The following is a 13484-nucleotide window of genomic DNA, read 5'->3' as shown; positions in this document are numbered from 1 at the left end:
TGCAAAGCCCACCTTCTGTTGGTGTTGTAACATGGGACAGAAAATTACAATGCAGATGTTTTCCCAGTCTTTTCTGTGAATGTGGTTCAACTTTGGAGTGGGGATGGGGAACACACGCACTTTAAAACAACCTCTGTATTCATCTATAAAAACACTGCCATGTGCCACAGAATGGCTCAAAGCAATTTTAGAATCATGCTAGATTTGCCTGTGTTGAGATTGCTGCTCTCTAATACAGAAGGAGTCTAAAAGATATTTCCATCTGGACTAGATTCCATCACCCATCCTCATGCTGAGCATACCTTATTCAACAATTAGTTCCAGTGACTGCAACTCAACATGAATAAGAGCAATGGAATCCTTCCCTCTCAGTATTAAAATACAGCCCACTAAGTGTGACCAGAGCAAAGCTACTAACTGAATTCTAAACTAGTGCTGCTTAAAACTACTTCATGTACTACTAGTAATGTTTAACCTACTTGTACAACAACCTTCACCTTTTAAAAGGTGATGACCTGAAACATAGTTACAGCTTCCTCCATGGTTTACAGCATTTAACAAAGTCCAACATAACAAAAAACCCAACTTGTACATTTTTCAGAGCTAGACTTACTTGCCTGTTATTTTTCCATGAAGTAGTGCCATGTCTGTTTCTCAGACTTCTCATGTTTATCTTCTAACCAAATGTATCCACACACTCTAAGAATTTAAGTCTTTTTCTCTCCCTTTTCCTTTGCCAGAACATGTTCTGGCCCCTCTGCCTCTAAAGACAATTCTGTTAATTCCAGATAAACTCACAATCAGCTGTTTCCCCAGCCTCTATCCTCTGAAAAAGAAAAGAGAAATCAACCAGTTACTGTAGCTAATAAACTCTTCTTGTCCACATTCTGCTTCTGCTGAGAGGGCACACACACTTGTGAGTATGGTCTCAGATTTAACAATACCTGTCAGTTGTGTATAGGATGAGTCTATCCATGTTTCTCAACGTAGGAAAAATAATCTGCTTCTGCCTTCCCAGCTTACTTTCCAATCACCTTCTGAAAAACAATATATCAAAGATGAATGTAGAATAGGTTAAGGGCAACAGCTCTTATAGAAACTTTGCAAATTATCTTTTTCTGCTGAATGCTTGTTGAGCCACACTCTCTGTATCTGTACTTCCAAAGCAGTGCCCAAACAATCCAAACACACAGCCTGGGACAGCTCTGAAAAGCTAGTGTAGCACCAGTACCCTAAACCTAGCATTCAAACTGGAAGCTCAGGAGAGACCTACCTTAACTGAAATTATGAGTTACAGCCCCAGAGGCTTTCAAAGAGGTTTAACAATGGAATCCTTGTAAAAGCTTGCCATAAGAACTACCTATGGTTGCCTGCTCTCAATGTCCTTAAAAGTTTCCAAGTGGAGATTTTTCTGTCCCTCATCCTCTCCACTGTGGCCACACAAAATCCAGAAGAGCATCTCAGGGTTTATTCTTTGCAAGGACATTTTTTCAGGCCTCATTGTACATGGCAACATCTTTCTGGACAAACCTGTCTTTGGGAATAACACTGGAAAGTGGATGTTAGTGGTGGCACCAGCAGGGAATCACAGAATCAGAATTGTTAGGATTGGATGGGATGTCTGGAGATCAGCATGTCCAAACCCAAAGAAGTATCCTCAAGGGCACCTTGACTGGAAGACTACTGTGTGGAATTCACTCTGTGGTCACAGCCTTCTCCTGACCTTTTCACTTGGAGGAATTAATGCACTTGAGCCCACACTCATGGGCAATTATTGGCAAACTCCCTGTAGTGCTTGTCCAAGCCCCACTGTTTGTTACCACTTAGCCAAAGGTAACCCCTGCTCACTCAAGTCCCTGAGTGTCTTTTACTGGGGTCACACATAAGCTACAAGCACACAGAGGCAAAATAGTCTACAACACTGACTGAATATTAGGTAAAATTACCTTTTTCCAAAAATTAAGCCAATGGTCTGGAGAGAGTTTAAGTATCTTGAGCGGGTCACACTGCCAGCACAAAGCCTTGATATCCCATTTTACATGTTCAGTTGTTACAGCACAAAACTCTTTCTCATTTAAATTTATTTTACATTATTGCATACCTTGCACTATTTTGAATACAAATTATTTTTACTTTATTAGCTGTTCAATAAAGATTTAAAACCAACTATCTTTATTCCTTCTGGATCAAAGAACATCTGTAATAACATTGAAGTGTCTCCAGAAATTTGCCAGACACAGCTGGGAGATACATTTCTAAATGTGCAGGGGTGGCCAGTAGCTGATCTGCCTTCTTGGGACATATTTTTCAGCACCAGGTACGTTGAAAGGATGAATTTCTACATATTGTTTTATCTTTAAATAAAACTTTTATCTTTTAGAGATACTCACAGCTCTCATCTTAGTCTGTACTCAAAGATATTTAGGTAAGTAGAAAATGGGGAGTGCAGATTAGGAATTTTTGCCAAAAAACAAGTTGTGTAACAACAAAAGAAGCCACCATCATGAATCATGACAGCCCATCTGAGAAGTCACAGGCACAGGGACTGGGAATTGATCATTGATGGATATTTTTTACCTTTTGCAATTCTGTCAGTCAGCCCCTTGTCCCACTGAAGGCAGAGCTTTGCTGCTGATTTTGAACAAGCCGAAATTTCGCCAACATTTATAACTGCAGAACAGAAATTATTTTTAGCTTGTGGGACATTAAATATATGCAGTGCTCTTTTAATCATTAAGTCAGTGAAATCACACAGCTGAATTGCTGAATTCCACTGAGAAGAACCTAATTTCCCATTTCAAATGATACTCAAAAAAACCAGAGTAAAAACTCTGGCACCCTTGAGGGCGTTACCAAAGCTCATCCCATTTCCCCAAGCTCCAAACTCTCCCCCTGCTAGAAATAAATCCTTATCGAGCGAGCCGTCCAACTGCATCGCAACCGCAGCAAAACCGCAGCCGCGGCACGGAGTGAGATCCATCTCTCCCAAGGTTTCCGAGTGAAGGTAAACAGAGCTGGAGGAGGAACCCGGAATGCCAGAGTTCGCAGGGACGGATTCTCGAGGGCAGGAAGGCTGGCGCACCGCGGGCCCGGCGGCGCTTCCCGCTGGGACAGGCCCGCAGCGCCACCGGGTGGCCGCCGCCTGCCCGTCTCGGCTCTCCGCGCTGTCCCCGCTTCCCCCTGCCCCGCACCTCCTGCCGCTCCGCGCTGTCCCCGCTTCCCCCTGCCCCGCACCTCCTGCCGCTCCGCGCTGTCCCCGCTTCCCCCTGCCCCGCACCTCCCGCCGCTCCGCGGTGTCCCCGCTTCCTCCTGTCCCACACCTCCCGCCGCTCCCGCGCTGTCCCCGCTTCCCCCTGCCCGCACCTCCTGCCGCTCCGCGGTGTCTCCGCTTCCCCCTGCCCCGCACCTCCTGCCGCTCCGCGGTGTCTCCGCTTCCCCACCGTCCCGCACGGTCCCGGCTGCCCGCGGTGTCCCCTGGAGCCCCCGCAGTAATTACCCTTGTGGCCGCGGACAGACCTGTCCAGGGGCTGCGGGCTTGTTCCCTGTGAGGGAGAAGCACACACCGGTGTGTGCGGGGACAGCGGGGCGCGCCGCTCTCCCCCCGGACGAGAGGCCAGCGGCACCCGGCACCTTCGGGCATCGGCGCGGCCGCTCTCCCTGGCGCGGCGGCAGGGCGGGCTGCTGAGAAAAGAAAAAAACAAACGGGGGAAATCAGCCCTGCGCGCATCCGAGCGCCCGGGCCGCCGCTGCCCCTGCCCCAGCGGGACACCGCGCCCCCCCCGCCGCCCCGGTCCCCAGCCCGCACGGCCGCGCCCCCCGACCCGCCCCGTCCCGACCCGCCGCGCCGGGGGGCTCAGCCATAAATACGGCCCCGAGTGGCGCTCCCGGACCGGCGCGGCTGCGGAGGGGGGTCGGGGCAGCAGCCAGCGCTGGTGGCCTCGCCTGGGACAGGCTGCGAGAGTCTCGGCTCTGCGCACCCGCCCGGCCGCAGAGCAGCCCGGTCGAAGGCCCCTCCGTTCCGAGCCCCTCGCTGTCCCCTCTGGCCTAGCCGCTGTCCCCTCTGCCGCCCCCATGGACTTACTTGGCCCCATGGAGATGACGGAGGGCTCCCTCTGCTCCTTCACAGCCGCCGATGACTTCTATGATGACCCGTGCTTCAACACGTCGGACATGCACTTCTTCGAGGACCTGGACCCCCGGCTGGTGCACGTCGGGGGTCTGCTGAAGCCCGAGGAGCACCCGCACCACCACGGGCACCACCACGGGCACGAGGAGGAGCACGTCCGGGCGCCCAGCGGGCACCACCAGGCCGGCCGCTGCCTGCTGTGGGCCTGCAAGGCGTGCAAGAGGAAGACCACCAATGCCGACCGCCGTAAGGCCGCCACCATGAGGGAACGCCGGCGGCTCAGCAAGGTCAACGAGGCCTTCGAGACCCTCAAGCGCTGCACCTCCACCAACCCCAACCAGCGCCTGCCCAAGGTGGAGATCCTGCGCAACGCCATCCGCTACATCGAGAGCCTGCAGGCCCTGCTGCGTGAGCAGGAGGACGCTTATTACCCGGTGCTGGAGCACTACAGCGGGGAATCGGACGCCTCCAGCCCCCGCTCCAACTGCTCCGATGGCATGGTGAGTGCCCCAGGGAGGACTCCCTGCCACCAAGGTGCCCTGGACGCTGCTGGTCCAAACCTGAGCAGGGCGAGTCACCTCTTCCTGCCCTTCCTATAGCAGCTGCCTTCTGTACCTCCCCAGGCAGAAGACAAAGTCCTTTGTCGTGCCTTGAGCACCCACAGCGAAGGGAGGTGGGGTCCCCACATGGCAGGATCTTTGGGAAAGAAGAAGAATCTCTTATACACTTTGTTCCCTAGGATAAGAAGTTAGGCAGGTTCCCCATGTCCTGGAGGAGCCAGGGCAAAGTTGCTGGGGGATAACTTTGGGAAGCTGCCTGGAATGGGGGCATTGCCTGTGATCCCATAGCTTCTGAGGCATCTCTGTTTCCATCTTCTGCTGTATCATTACCTTTGAATCGTCTAAGGACAGCAGAGAGCAAGGGCCCCCTAGGACATGGTAGTTACGCGGGAATTGGTAAGAGTCTGGGTTTTGTTTTCTGCCATTCATCATGACAACAGGAGGAGTGTCTAAGCAACAAGAACTGGTTTTTTGACCCTTAAGAAAAAGATTATCCATTTCTCTTCTCACTCACTTCATCCCCTCCATAGATATTTACAAGCAATAGGAAGGAGAATCCAGAATTCAGTCCAGTTTGTATATTATGGGCATGGGAGAAGAAGGGTGGGTGCCAGAGAGGGTGTCTCATCCCCACATCTTTTGGCTGGGGCTGTAGGTTCAGCCTCTGGTGTGACTCTGGGCTGGTGGGATGTGGTGACCAGAGTCCAGGACAGCTCTCTGGATAGACCATGAACTGCCCTTTCAGACCAGAGACTGCTTGTTGTGCTCTGGAGGGGATAGTCATTACTGAGTTCATTATCTGTGATTATGAGATACTTAACAGATTGGAGAGATTTACACAAATTATTCCTCTTCAAGATACAGCCTCTTCTAATACAGGAATTTGATTGTGGATTAAACTATTGGAAACAAATATATTAGTCAATGTTCTAGAGCATTTTCTATACGAAATGGAAATGGGAAGAGAAACTGAAGGAAATACAAAGGGACAAGGTAGACAGAGGCTTTTAAAGAGGAATTAATGTTTAGAAAAGTCTTCAAAAACTAAATTAAAAAGACATAATTCCCCTTTCACACAGGTCTCAGGATAACCAGTTTACTCAGGTCTCCCTGTTGTAAATTAAAGATACATAAGGATACATTCTGATCAGAATGCTGGAAAGCCTCATCTCATCTGTAAAGTTGCAGCATTCTATGCAAGAGTGGTAACTTTCCTGTGGAACAGCTGTGCCACATAAACTATTCTGGGGTGGACCCCCTTCTAGACACGTTTTTTCTTACTCAAAGATTCTACTACTCGATGGCATTTCAGACAGGACTGGAATGATGGCAACAGACCAGAGCCTGAAATATGAAATTAGATGGTTCCTGGGATTTGGGTAAGAGTCTGACCTCCCTTGGATTTCTCTCCTTCCCAGATGGAGTACAGTGGGCCCCCCTGCAGCTCTCGCAGAAGGAACAGCTATGACAGCAGCTACTACACAGAGTCCCCAAATGGTGAGTACATGTCCTAACAGCAGTGTGAAACACAGAGACAGAGGCAGGCAGTGCAGCAGCTTCCCTGTGCCTGCTCCGTGTCCAGCTGGGCTGAGAGAGGAACCTGCCTTTCCAGCCAGCAAGCCACTGCTGCTGGTAGGGGCCCTGGATTTCCTCTAGGTGTATTTGCAAATATGGGGATGTGTTATAGCTGTATTTCCCATTTTGCAAATCTAACAGTTGGATAGAAGTATTATGTAACTAATTTCAGCATTTAACCATATTCTAAATGAAGACTTCTTACTCTATCATTGATCCAAAATGGAATAATTTATTACTGATTTTAAATCTGCTCTTCCCTTTCTATGGACTCAGTGAAGCCTTAGATCCTCCCTGTCCCCAGAGCAGCACACTGTGGTTGCACCTCTCTTCCATTGTGAAATGACAATCTGTTTTCTGGTTGTTGGTGTCCTTCCACCAATTACTATTTCCTCTGAGTCTTCACATGCCCACAAATGTTAATTACCAACTGGATAATCTGAGCACCTTTTTGTCTGTTTTTTAGATCCAAAGCATGGGAAGAGTTCTGTTGTTTCCAGTCTCGATTGCCTCTCAAGCATTGTAGAGCGGATTTCCACAGATAATTCCACATGCCCTATACTGCCTCCAGTGGAAACTGTTGCTGAAGGGAGTCCCTGTTCCCCTCCAGAAGGAGTGAGTCTGAGTGATGGTGGAGCCCAAATTCCTTCCCCCACCAACTGCACCCCACTCCCCCAGGATAGCAGCAGCAGCAACCCCATCTACCAAGTGCTATAAGGACCCCTCCAGCTGGACTGCACCAAAACCAGTTTGCTCCGTTTGGCCTCGCTCAAGACCTGCCTTCTAAGGTTGAAAAGACTTCTAAAGACTTGTTCCAATTTTAAAATATCACTGAAAATTCCTTCAACTAACTTTGCAAACCTGTATCACTTCAAAGTACACATAGTTATTTATTGGTTTGTTAAACTAAAGTTATTTAATACATCTAGAGATAAAATTGTATACCATGAAATGGCCAATGTTTAATCCGGGCTGTGGGGAATAGGAAGCTGGCTCTTGAATGTGGAGGAAAATAGAAATCTACAGAAGTAGAGGCATGATAGATCCTTCCTATTACTCCTGTTCTGGCCAAAATAAGGTTGTGGACCATTTTTTATAAAAACTTTTGTATAATTGTAAATAAGAGTTGCTTTCCAAAAAAAAAAAAAAAAAAGAGAGAAAAAAAAGAAAAAAGAGCAAAATAAATAAATTTGAAAAAAAAGAAAGAACCAAAAACTTAAAAAGGGGAAAAATTTAAAAATATTTAATATTGCTTGGTTTGTTGTGTCAAACTTTAACTTTATATATTTATACGATGTGGTTGCCAAGAATGTTTTCACCAGTATTCTAAATAAAGACCCTTATTTATAAAATCTGTGGTGTTATCTTGACTTTCCTTAGGGCTTCTAGAATTACTAGTGCATTTAGGAGTGGTATTAGATCTCTGCCTTGGCAGGAAGAAGATACAGGCTCTGATTCAGCAAAGAAATCAAGAACATGCTTCAGTTGCACTACTTTGCATAAACATGCTGCTGTCAAAGGGTCTCCTTTCTTCATATTCTGTTGTGGTCACTGCTAAAGCTAGACCTGAGCATCACAGGCCATTATTAGAGGGATCAATAAATAAGCATGTTCCTCCTCCTGCCCCCAAAATTTACAATTACATTGGAGCACTTGATCTTACAAAGATGTGTTGAAACTAAGAATCACAAAAAATGAGATTCTCCAAATTCCAGTGTAGCTACTGAAACCTCATACAAAACTCACAAGAACAGGTACTACATTTTGGGACAAGGGCTTACATTTTTCATTCAAGTTCTATTTTTCAAGTGTTTGTACTAAGTTCATGTATTCCCAGGTATTAGAAACTAATTGCAAAGGAGTTTTTGTCATAAAGTTCAAGTCACAGATCACAGTTTTCCTCAAGTTCAAGTTGGAATGTAGGCCAAAGATAGGCAGTTTTAATTTGGATTTGAACTTTATGCATCTCTGGCAGCACTGCTCCAGGGATTTGCTTCTTGTTTAGAGCCTCTCTAAAAATAGCCAGTGGGCTCTGTTTCATTCAGTATCTATGTGTAACCTTGAAAGCTGGCTGTGCAACTGAAAAATGTTTAGCCCTGAGCTGGTTGTCATTGGAAAGTAACAATCAGGGCGTTTCTGTGCATCTGGACAAGAATAACCAGCAACTATGACCTGTTTCTTATCACATGCCTATGATTTATGGATTTTGTAGAAACATCACAGTAAAATAAAAACAAAAAGCACGCTGAAAACCAATCTAGGTATCGTCATCATCCCTAAATACTTTGATGACAGACTAGTCATTGTGTTCTCTGTTAGGTGACTATTATAGAGGGAGTTTGTGCAGCTCTTACCTTAAGCAGGAAAAAGAAAGAGGGAACAGCTAATTCCAGGGAATGTCTCCCACTCCTTAAATCATGTATGGCCTTGAAGATCAATGTTCTGTGGAGAGGAGAGGAGCAAGCTTCCACGTGTTGAGCAAAGCAATGCAGTTGCTTCTCCTTCTTCCTGGGGCAGTCATGCTCCAAGCTTGGTGATTTTTCCAGAGGGGCAGGGATGGTAGCAGCCATGGGTATTCCTTCCTCATCCATGAGCTTGGGGTCATGGTGGATGATAAATCAGTGTGGAGGCATGGGACCATTCTGTGGAGCAGCCCAGGCTCCCATGGATCAGAGGAGGCTCTGAGGCAGGACTGGCCACTCATCATCTTCATCAAAGTCCGACTTTGTAAAGGTCTCCCACTGACTCCCTGTGGGCAGAAAACACTCCAGCCCATAAAGATTGAGCTTACCCCTTTCATTTTTCCATTAAAAATAAAAATCAAACTAATTTGAGAATGTGTCATACTGTCATGAATCAGGAGGGTCTTAACTAAGGTTGGAAAAATAGCCCAGGTTAGTTGGAAGCCTGTATCCCTTATAAAAGCTAAGGAGAGACAGTTGCCTCAAAAATCAGGACCTCACACATCATCAATATAATTTTCATTGCCTTCAGCAATGAAATCAGGCCAAATCAGGCCCGCGATGCTAAAGATTAAAAAAAATGCTTTTGTGAAATACTAAAGATCTTTTAATCCCCATAATTTGAGGCTGGTAAAAGTATCAATTTTACTGCTATTAAATGGCAACCAAAAAGTATTTTGGCAGCTCAGGAATGACAGAGGCTCTGGACATGCTGGCAGTGCAGAGTTCATGCCTGCACTGCTTGCACCCCGCTTCTGAGGGACACAATGGGAGTACCTGGCTGTAGGGCTGGCATGGCAGAGAGGGCACAGGGCACTTGTGCTCAACAATGTACATGCAGTTCCATGTGAAGTCATGTATATTGCATTTCACTGATTTATTTTAGCCACTCGAGTTTCCACATACTGATGTTAATGTTACAACAGAGAACAGGCATTTAGCACATCTCAAAATAGATGGATGGATGATGAGGAAAAAATATTCATAGGTTTCCTATGCAGAGCCCATCTTTCTCCCATTGATGTCAGTGAAAAAAAGTTCACTGGAGTAAGGCCAAAGGGTGTCAGCACTGGTAAATACATGTTTAGGTTACAAATATATTTATTTTTTACTTAGATAAGGAAAATTGTTCTCTTGTGCCATCTCTTCCTGTCTATTTCTAAGGTAATAAATATATTTAAAACAAAGCCCTGTGCATGAAGAGGACAGCATGTAACTGATAGAAATATATCCCAGTCTATGAGTAAATATTTTGAGGCTAGTAATATTTGGATTCAGAGCTTCAGTTCTGACACAGCCAAGGAGTATATGCAAGGCTGATCCAATATATACAAACTTTGGGTCTTAAATTGGACTCCTGAAGATGAATTTAGGCATTTTGGGTTGATCCTACAAGACAAAGTGCAGTCTACCTTGGTCTACAAAAACACTCCAGCATGGGCTCCAAACACACACTGATAGTCTGAGAGTTTTTGCCACATAAACTTTCCAGTTCAAAATGATGTTTCCTAAGGAACACTGCCTCCACAAGGAAAGTCATGCAGATACAAACAAATAAAGGAAAGTAGCTGTCTTCAAATATAATGATAAGTGCACATTTTAGGAATGTTTGATTTGATTTGGTAGCTTAAGAAAGCACTGCATGACAAACTCAGTATTACTGGTTTATCTCGCTCAAACCACTGCTATGGAAGAAGTGAAGAGGAATAAATTTATATCTCACTTACATGTAATAAATGCTCCAATTTTACATTTCATCAGATCATTTGCCAGTATGAGAATGAAGAGGATCTTTTTCCTACTTTCAATATTCCACAACAAACTGCAATAAAATTGCAAATTACAATGTTAAACACCATATCCTGCATTATCATAGCAATACTGCTACAGAAGTATTTCACATACCAAACATTCAATTTTAGGTAAAAGATATATGAACTATTCTTGGTATCTGTTTTCCCTTTAAAAAGATTTTATTATTTGTATCCAAATATATTAAAGAAATATTAAATTGGCAGTTTCTTCACACCAGATACTGCTCTTCTACAATGACTTGTCACTTTCAACTCAAGATAAAGACCTTAAAAAACCCCTTGAAAGTGGACAGAAAAGCAGTTTTCATTTTACATCTTACATTTTGCAGGGATATTTAAAAGGTTCAAAATGTGCAAAGAGCCAAAACTGCCATCTTCAGAAGTACTACATTCAAAACAGACAAGGAAACCTTTGTACCTTATACCTCATGAATTGTAATGAACGAATTAATTAATATTTCATTTTTGTTTAAAAATTTCCTTGAAATCAGTAGGAATATTTCCAGCTTCAGTAGGAATATTTTCAGGCTACTGCACATACTGTCTGGGATAGTGTTCAGGTAGCAGTGCAAAGCCAGGACAAACTCCCTGCTGTGACCCTTTGCTGGTGCTCTGGTCACTGACCCATTTCTGTCACAACACTCTCAGATGTGCCGATCCCCCTGAGCACAAGCCTCTGAACAAGCTGCCAGGCTTTAGTGCTCACCTGATCTTCCAAGTACCATCCAGAAACTGCCCCCATAATAGTGCTGAAAGCCTGCAACACTTCCTAAATGAGTGGCTGACACGGAGCCTGTGATAGCAGGAGATGGTATGAAGGTCATTTCACATAACTTGCATGTGGCAATCTTGGCTTCACAGGCAGTAGGTAAAAAGGCCTGTGTAGAGCCAGAGTGCAAATCTCTGACAGCATGACCTGGAGATCATCTTGGGAGGCACATTCAAGTACCTCATTAAGCACTATTTACTATCAGCTCACCCTCCCTCAGCCTCTCAAATCACTGGTTTTCTAGTAAAACTGTTGAACAGCCATGACCTCCTCTCCTTGATGGATGCAGCATGCTCCCTTCTCAACAGGCTTGTTGTGCAACTGGGAATGTCATTAAAGTGGAGACCTTTCCATCTTGAAATTTCAGGGCTAACAAGGGAGGGGATGGTCCCTAGGATAATACATAAGAGCTGTTAGATAGGCCTTTCCCTCCCAGGACCCAGCAGGAATTAGGAACACATCTGACAGAGCCACTTGGGTCAGTACAAGGAATCCAGAAATTTCCCTGTGGACCCAGAAACCTACATTTTGCATACACAGCCACTTGTGAATAAAAATTTAACACTGTAAGCTAATGGTGAAAACTGATCTATCCTGTAACCATGGGGTGATAGAAAACCTCAGGGGTTTCCCAATAATACAGGCAACATGGCACTGAATTCACATTTTCTTACTCTAACAGCAATAACTTTTATCATCTACAGGCATCTTAGCAACATCAACAGCTGTGCTATTTATGTAATCATGCATAACCTCACATTTATCAATAGCAAGGCAAATGCTGTAACTATTTATTAAAAATTTACTAAAAACTCTAACAGACAATAACCCACTTAATCACATGACTGAGGGAGGTTGCAATTTTCATTGGGATGTTGGGGTTTTTTGTTGGGAGTCAGATTCACTCCGAAGCCTGTCAGCATAGTTACCTCCGTGTGCTGCATATCCATGGCAGTAAAAGGGGTCCCCCAATCTCCACTTTGCTCTCCCTAACCCACCTGAACTGACCTTGAGCCTTTTCTGGTCCAACAGCCACATCTGCTGGGAAAAATATTAACTACATTTCTTCCTCAAATCATTGCTTGGTGAACTCCATGTTCTGTTTTATCATCTTTCCATCATGTCAGGTTTGTTGGTGCAGAAACAGCAAAGATCGTCACAGTCTTTAGACAGCACCTAGAGGCCCGTACATTAGGAGCATCAAGAAAAATATATTGGAATACCCAATTTCCACCCTACTAAGAACCTTCTACAGAAACATAGAGAAAAAAAAATGGTAAGATTAGTATGGTTGGTTGGGTTTTGGCTTTTTTATTGCTAGACAAATTCTGGGGCACCACTCTATTTTTCTTTAGGTGAAAAATAGAGACAAAAGGCAGGAGAAAATGGAAAGTCTTTGAATGCATTGTAGGGCCTGTGCTGAGAGCAGTGGTCCTGAGGGAGACAGGCTGCTTGCCAAGAAGGCAGGTGGGGCAGATGCAGAGGAACTGCAGATGACAGCAGCATCACAATGACATTCTCTGGTGACAAAGTCCCTCAGTTGGGCACAAATCTTGGCCGCTGGACCAAGGGAGGTGATTTTCCCCTCCACTCTGCTCTGGTGAGATCCCACCTGGAGCTGTGCCTCCAGCTCTGGGTCCTCTGCACAGAAGGGACATTGACCTGTTGTGGTGAGTCCAGAGGAGGCCACCAAGATGATCAGAGGGATGGAGCACCTCTCCTATGAGGAAAGGCTGAGAGAGTTGGGATTGTTTAGCCTGGAAAAGAGAAGGTTTCAGGGTGGCTTTCCAGCACCTGAAGGGAAAATACAAGAAAGATGAAGAGAGGCTACTCAAAAGACCATGTAGTGACAGGACAAAGGGAACGGCTTCAAACTGAAAGAGAGTAGGTTTAGATTAGGTATTAGGAAGAAATTCTTTACTGTGAGCGTGGTGACAACACTGGCACAGGTTGCCCAGAGAAATTGTGGATGCCCCATCTCTGGAAGTGCTCAAGGCCAGGCTGCATGGAGCTCTGAGCAACCTGGTCTAGTGAGAGGTGTCCCTTTCCATAGCAGAGGGGTTGGAACAAGGTGATCTTTATATCCTTTCCGACCCAACCATTCTATGATTCCCTTTATACTGTGGCCACACAACATTCCTTTCTTTCACATCAACGCTCTACTTCTGAATCCTAAAC

The 13484-nt window shown here is 45.4% G+C and overlaps 1 protein-coding gene and 1 long non-coding RNA gene across 2 annotated transcripts; one reads left to right on the top strand and one right to left on the bottom strand.

Moving 5' to 3' along the window:
* Positions 1-991: 991 nt before the first annotated feature.
* LOC139590336 (uncharacterized) lies at positions 992-3301 on the bottom strand. The gene is made up of 3 exons (XR_011679306.1): positions 3192-3301; positions 2578-2670; positions 992-1037 (listed from the first exon to the last, which is right to left on the bottom strand). It is a non-coding gene; the product is annotated as an uncharacterized lncRNA (long non-coding RNA).
* Positions 3302-4071: 770 nt separating this feature from the next.
* On the top strand, positions 4072-7398 carry MYOD1 (myogenic differentiation 1). The gene is made up of 3 exons (XM_071427852.1): positions 4072-4626; positions 6105-6183; positions 6728-7398. Exons 1-3 carry the CDS (start codon positions 4072-4074, stop codon positions 6976-6978), a joined length of 885 nt encoding a protein of 294 aa, XP_071283953.1. The 3' UTR covers positions 6979-7398.
* Positions 7399-13484: the final 6086 nt, after the last annotated feature.

This window comes from Agelaius tricolor, unplaced genomic scaffold (assembly GCF_023055355.1).
Source record: "Agelaius tricolor isolate 1412-34295 unplaced genomic scaffold, bAgeTri1.0.p SCAF_5, whole genome shotgun sequence".
NCBI classification, from domain to species: domain Eukaryota; kingdom Metazoa; phylum Chordata; class Aves; order Passeriformes; family Icteridae; genus Agelaius; species Agelaius tricolor.
This window is presented reverse-complemented; position numbering and strand designations above follow the sequence as displayed.

Bases quoted from the DNA above. Each gene is read 5' to 3' on its own strand.
- MYOD1 (XM_071427852.1), top strand. From the start codon at position 4,072: ATGGACTTACTTGGCCCCATGGAGATGACGGAGGGCTCCCTCTGCTCC. The intron at 4,627-6,104 runs GTGAGTGCCCCA...TCTCCTTCCCAG, and splicing joins CCAACTGCTCCGATGGCATG to ATGGAGTACAGTGGGCCCCC. The intron at 6,184-6,727 runs GTGAGTACATGT...TCTGTTTTTTAG, and splicing joins CTACACAGAGTCCCCAAATG to ATCCAAAGCATGGGAAGAGT.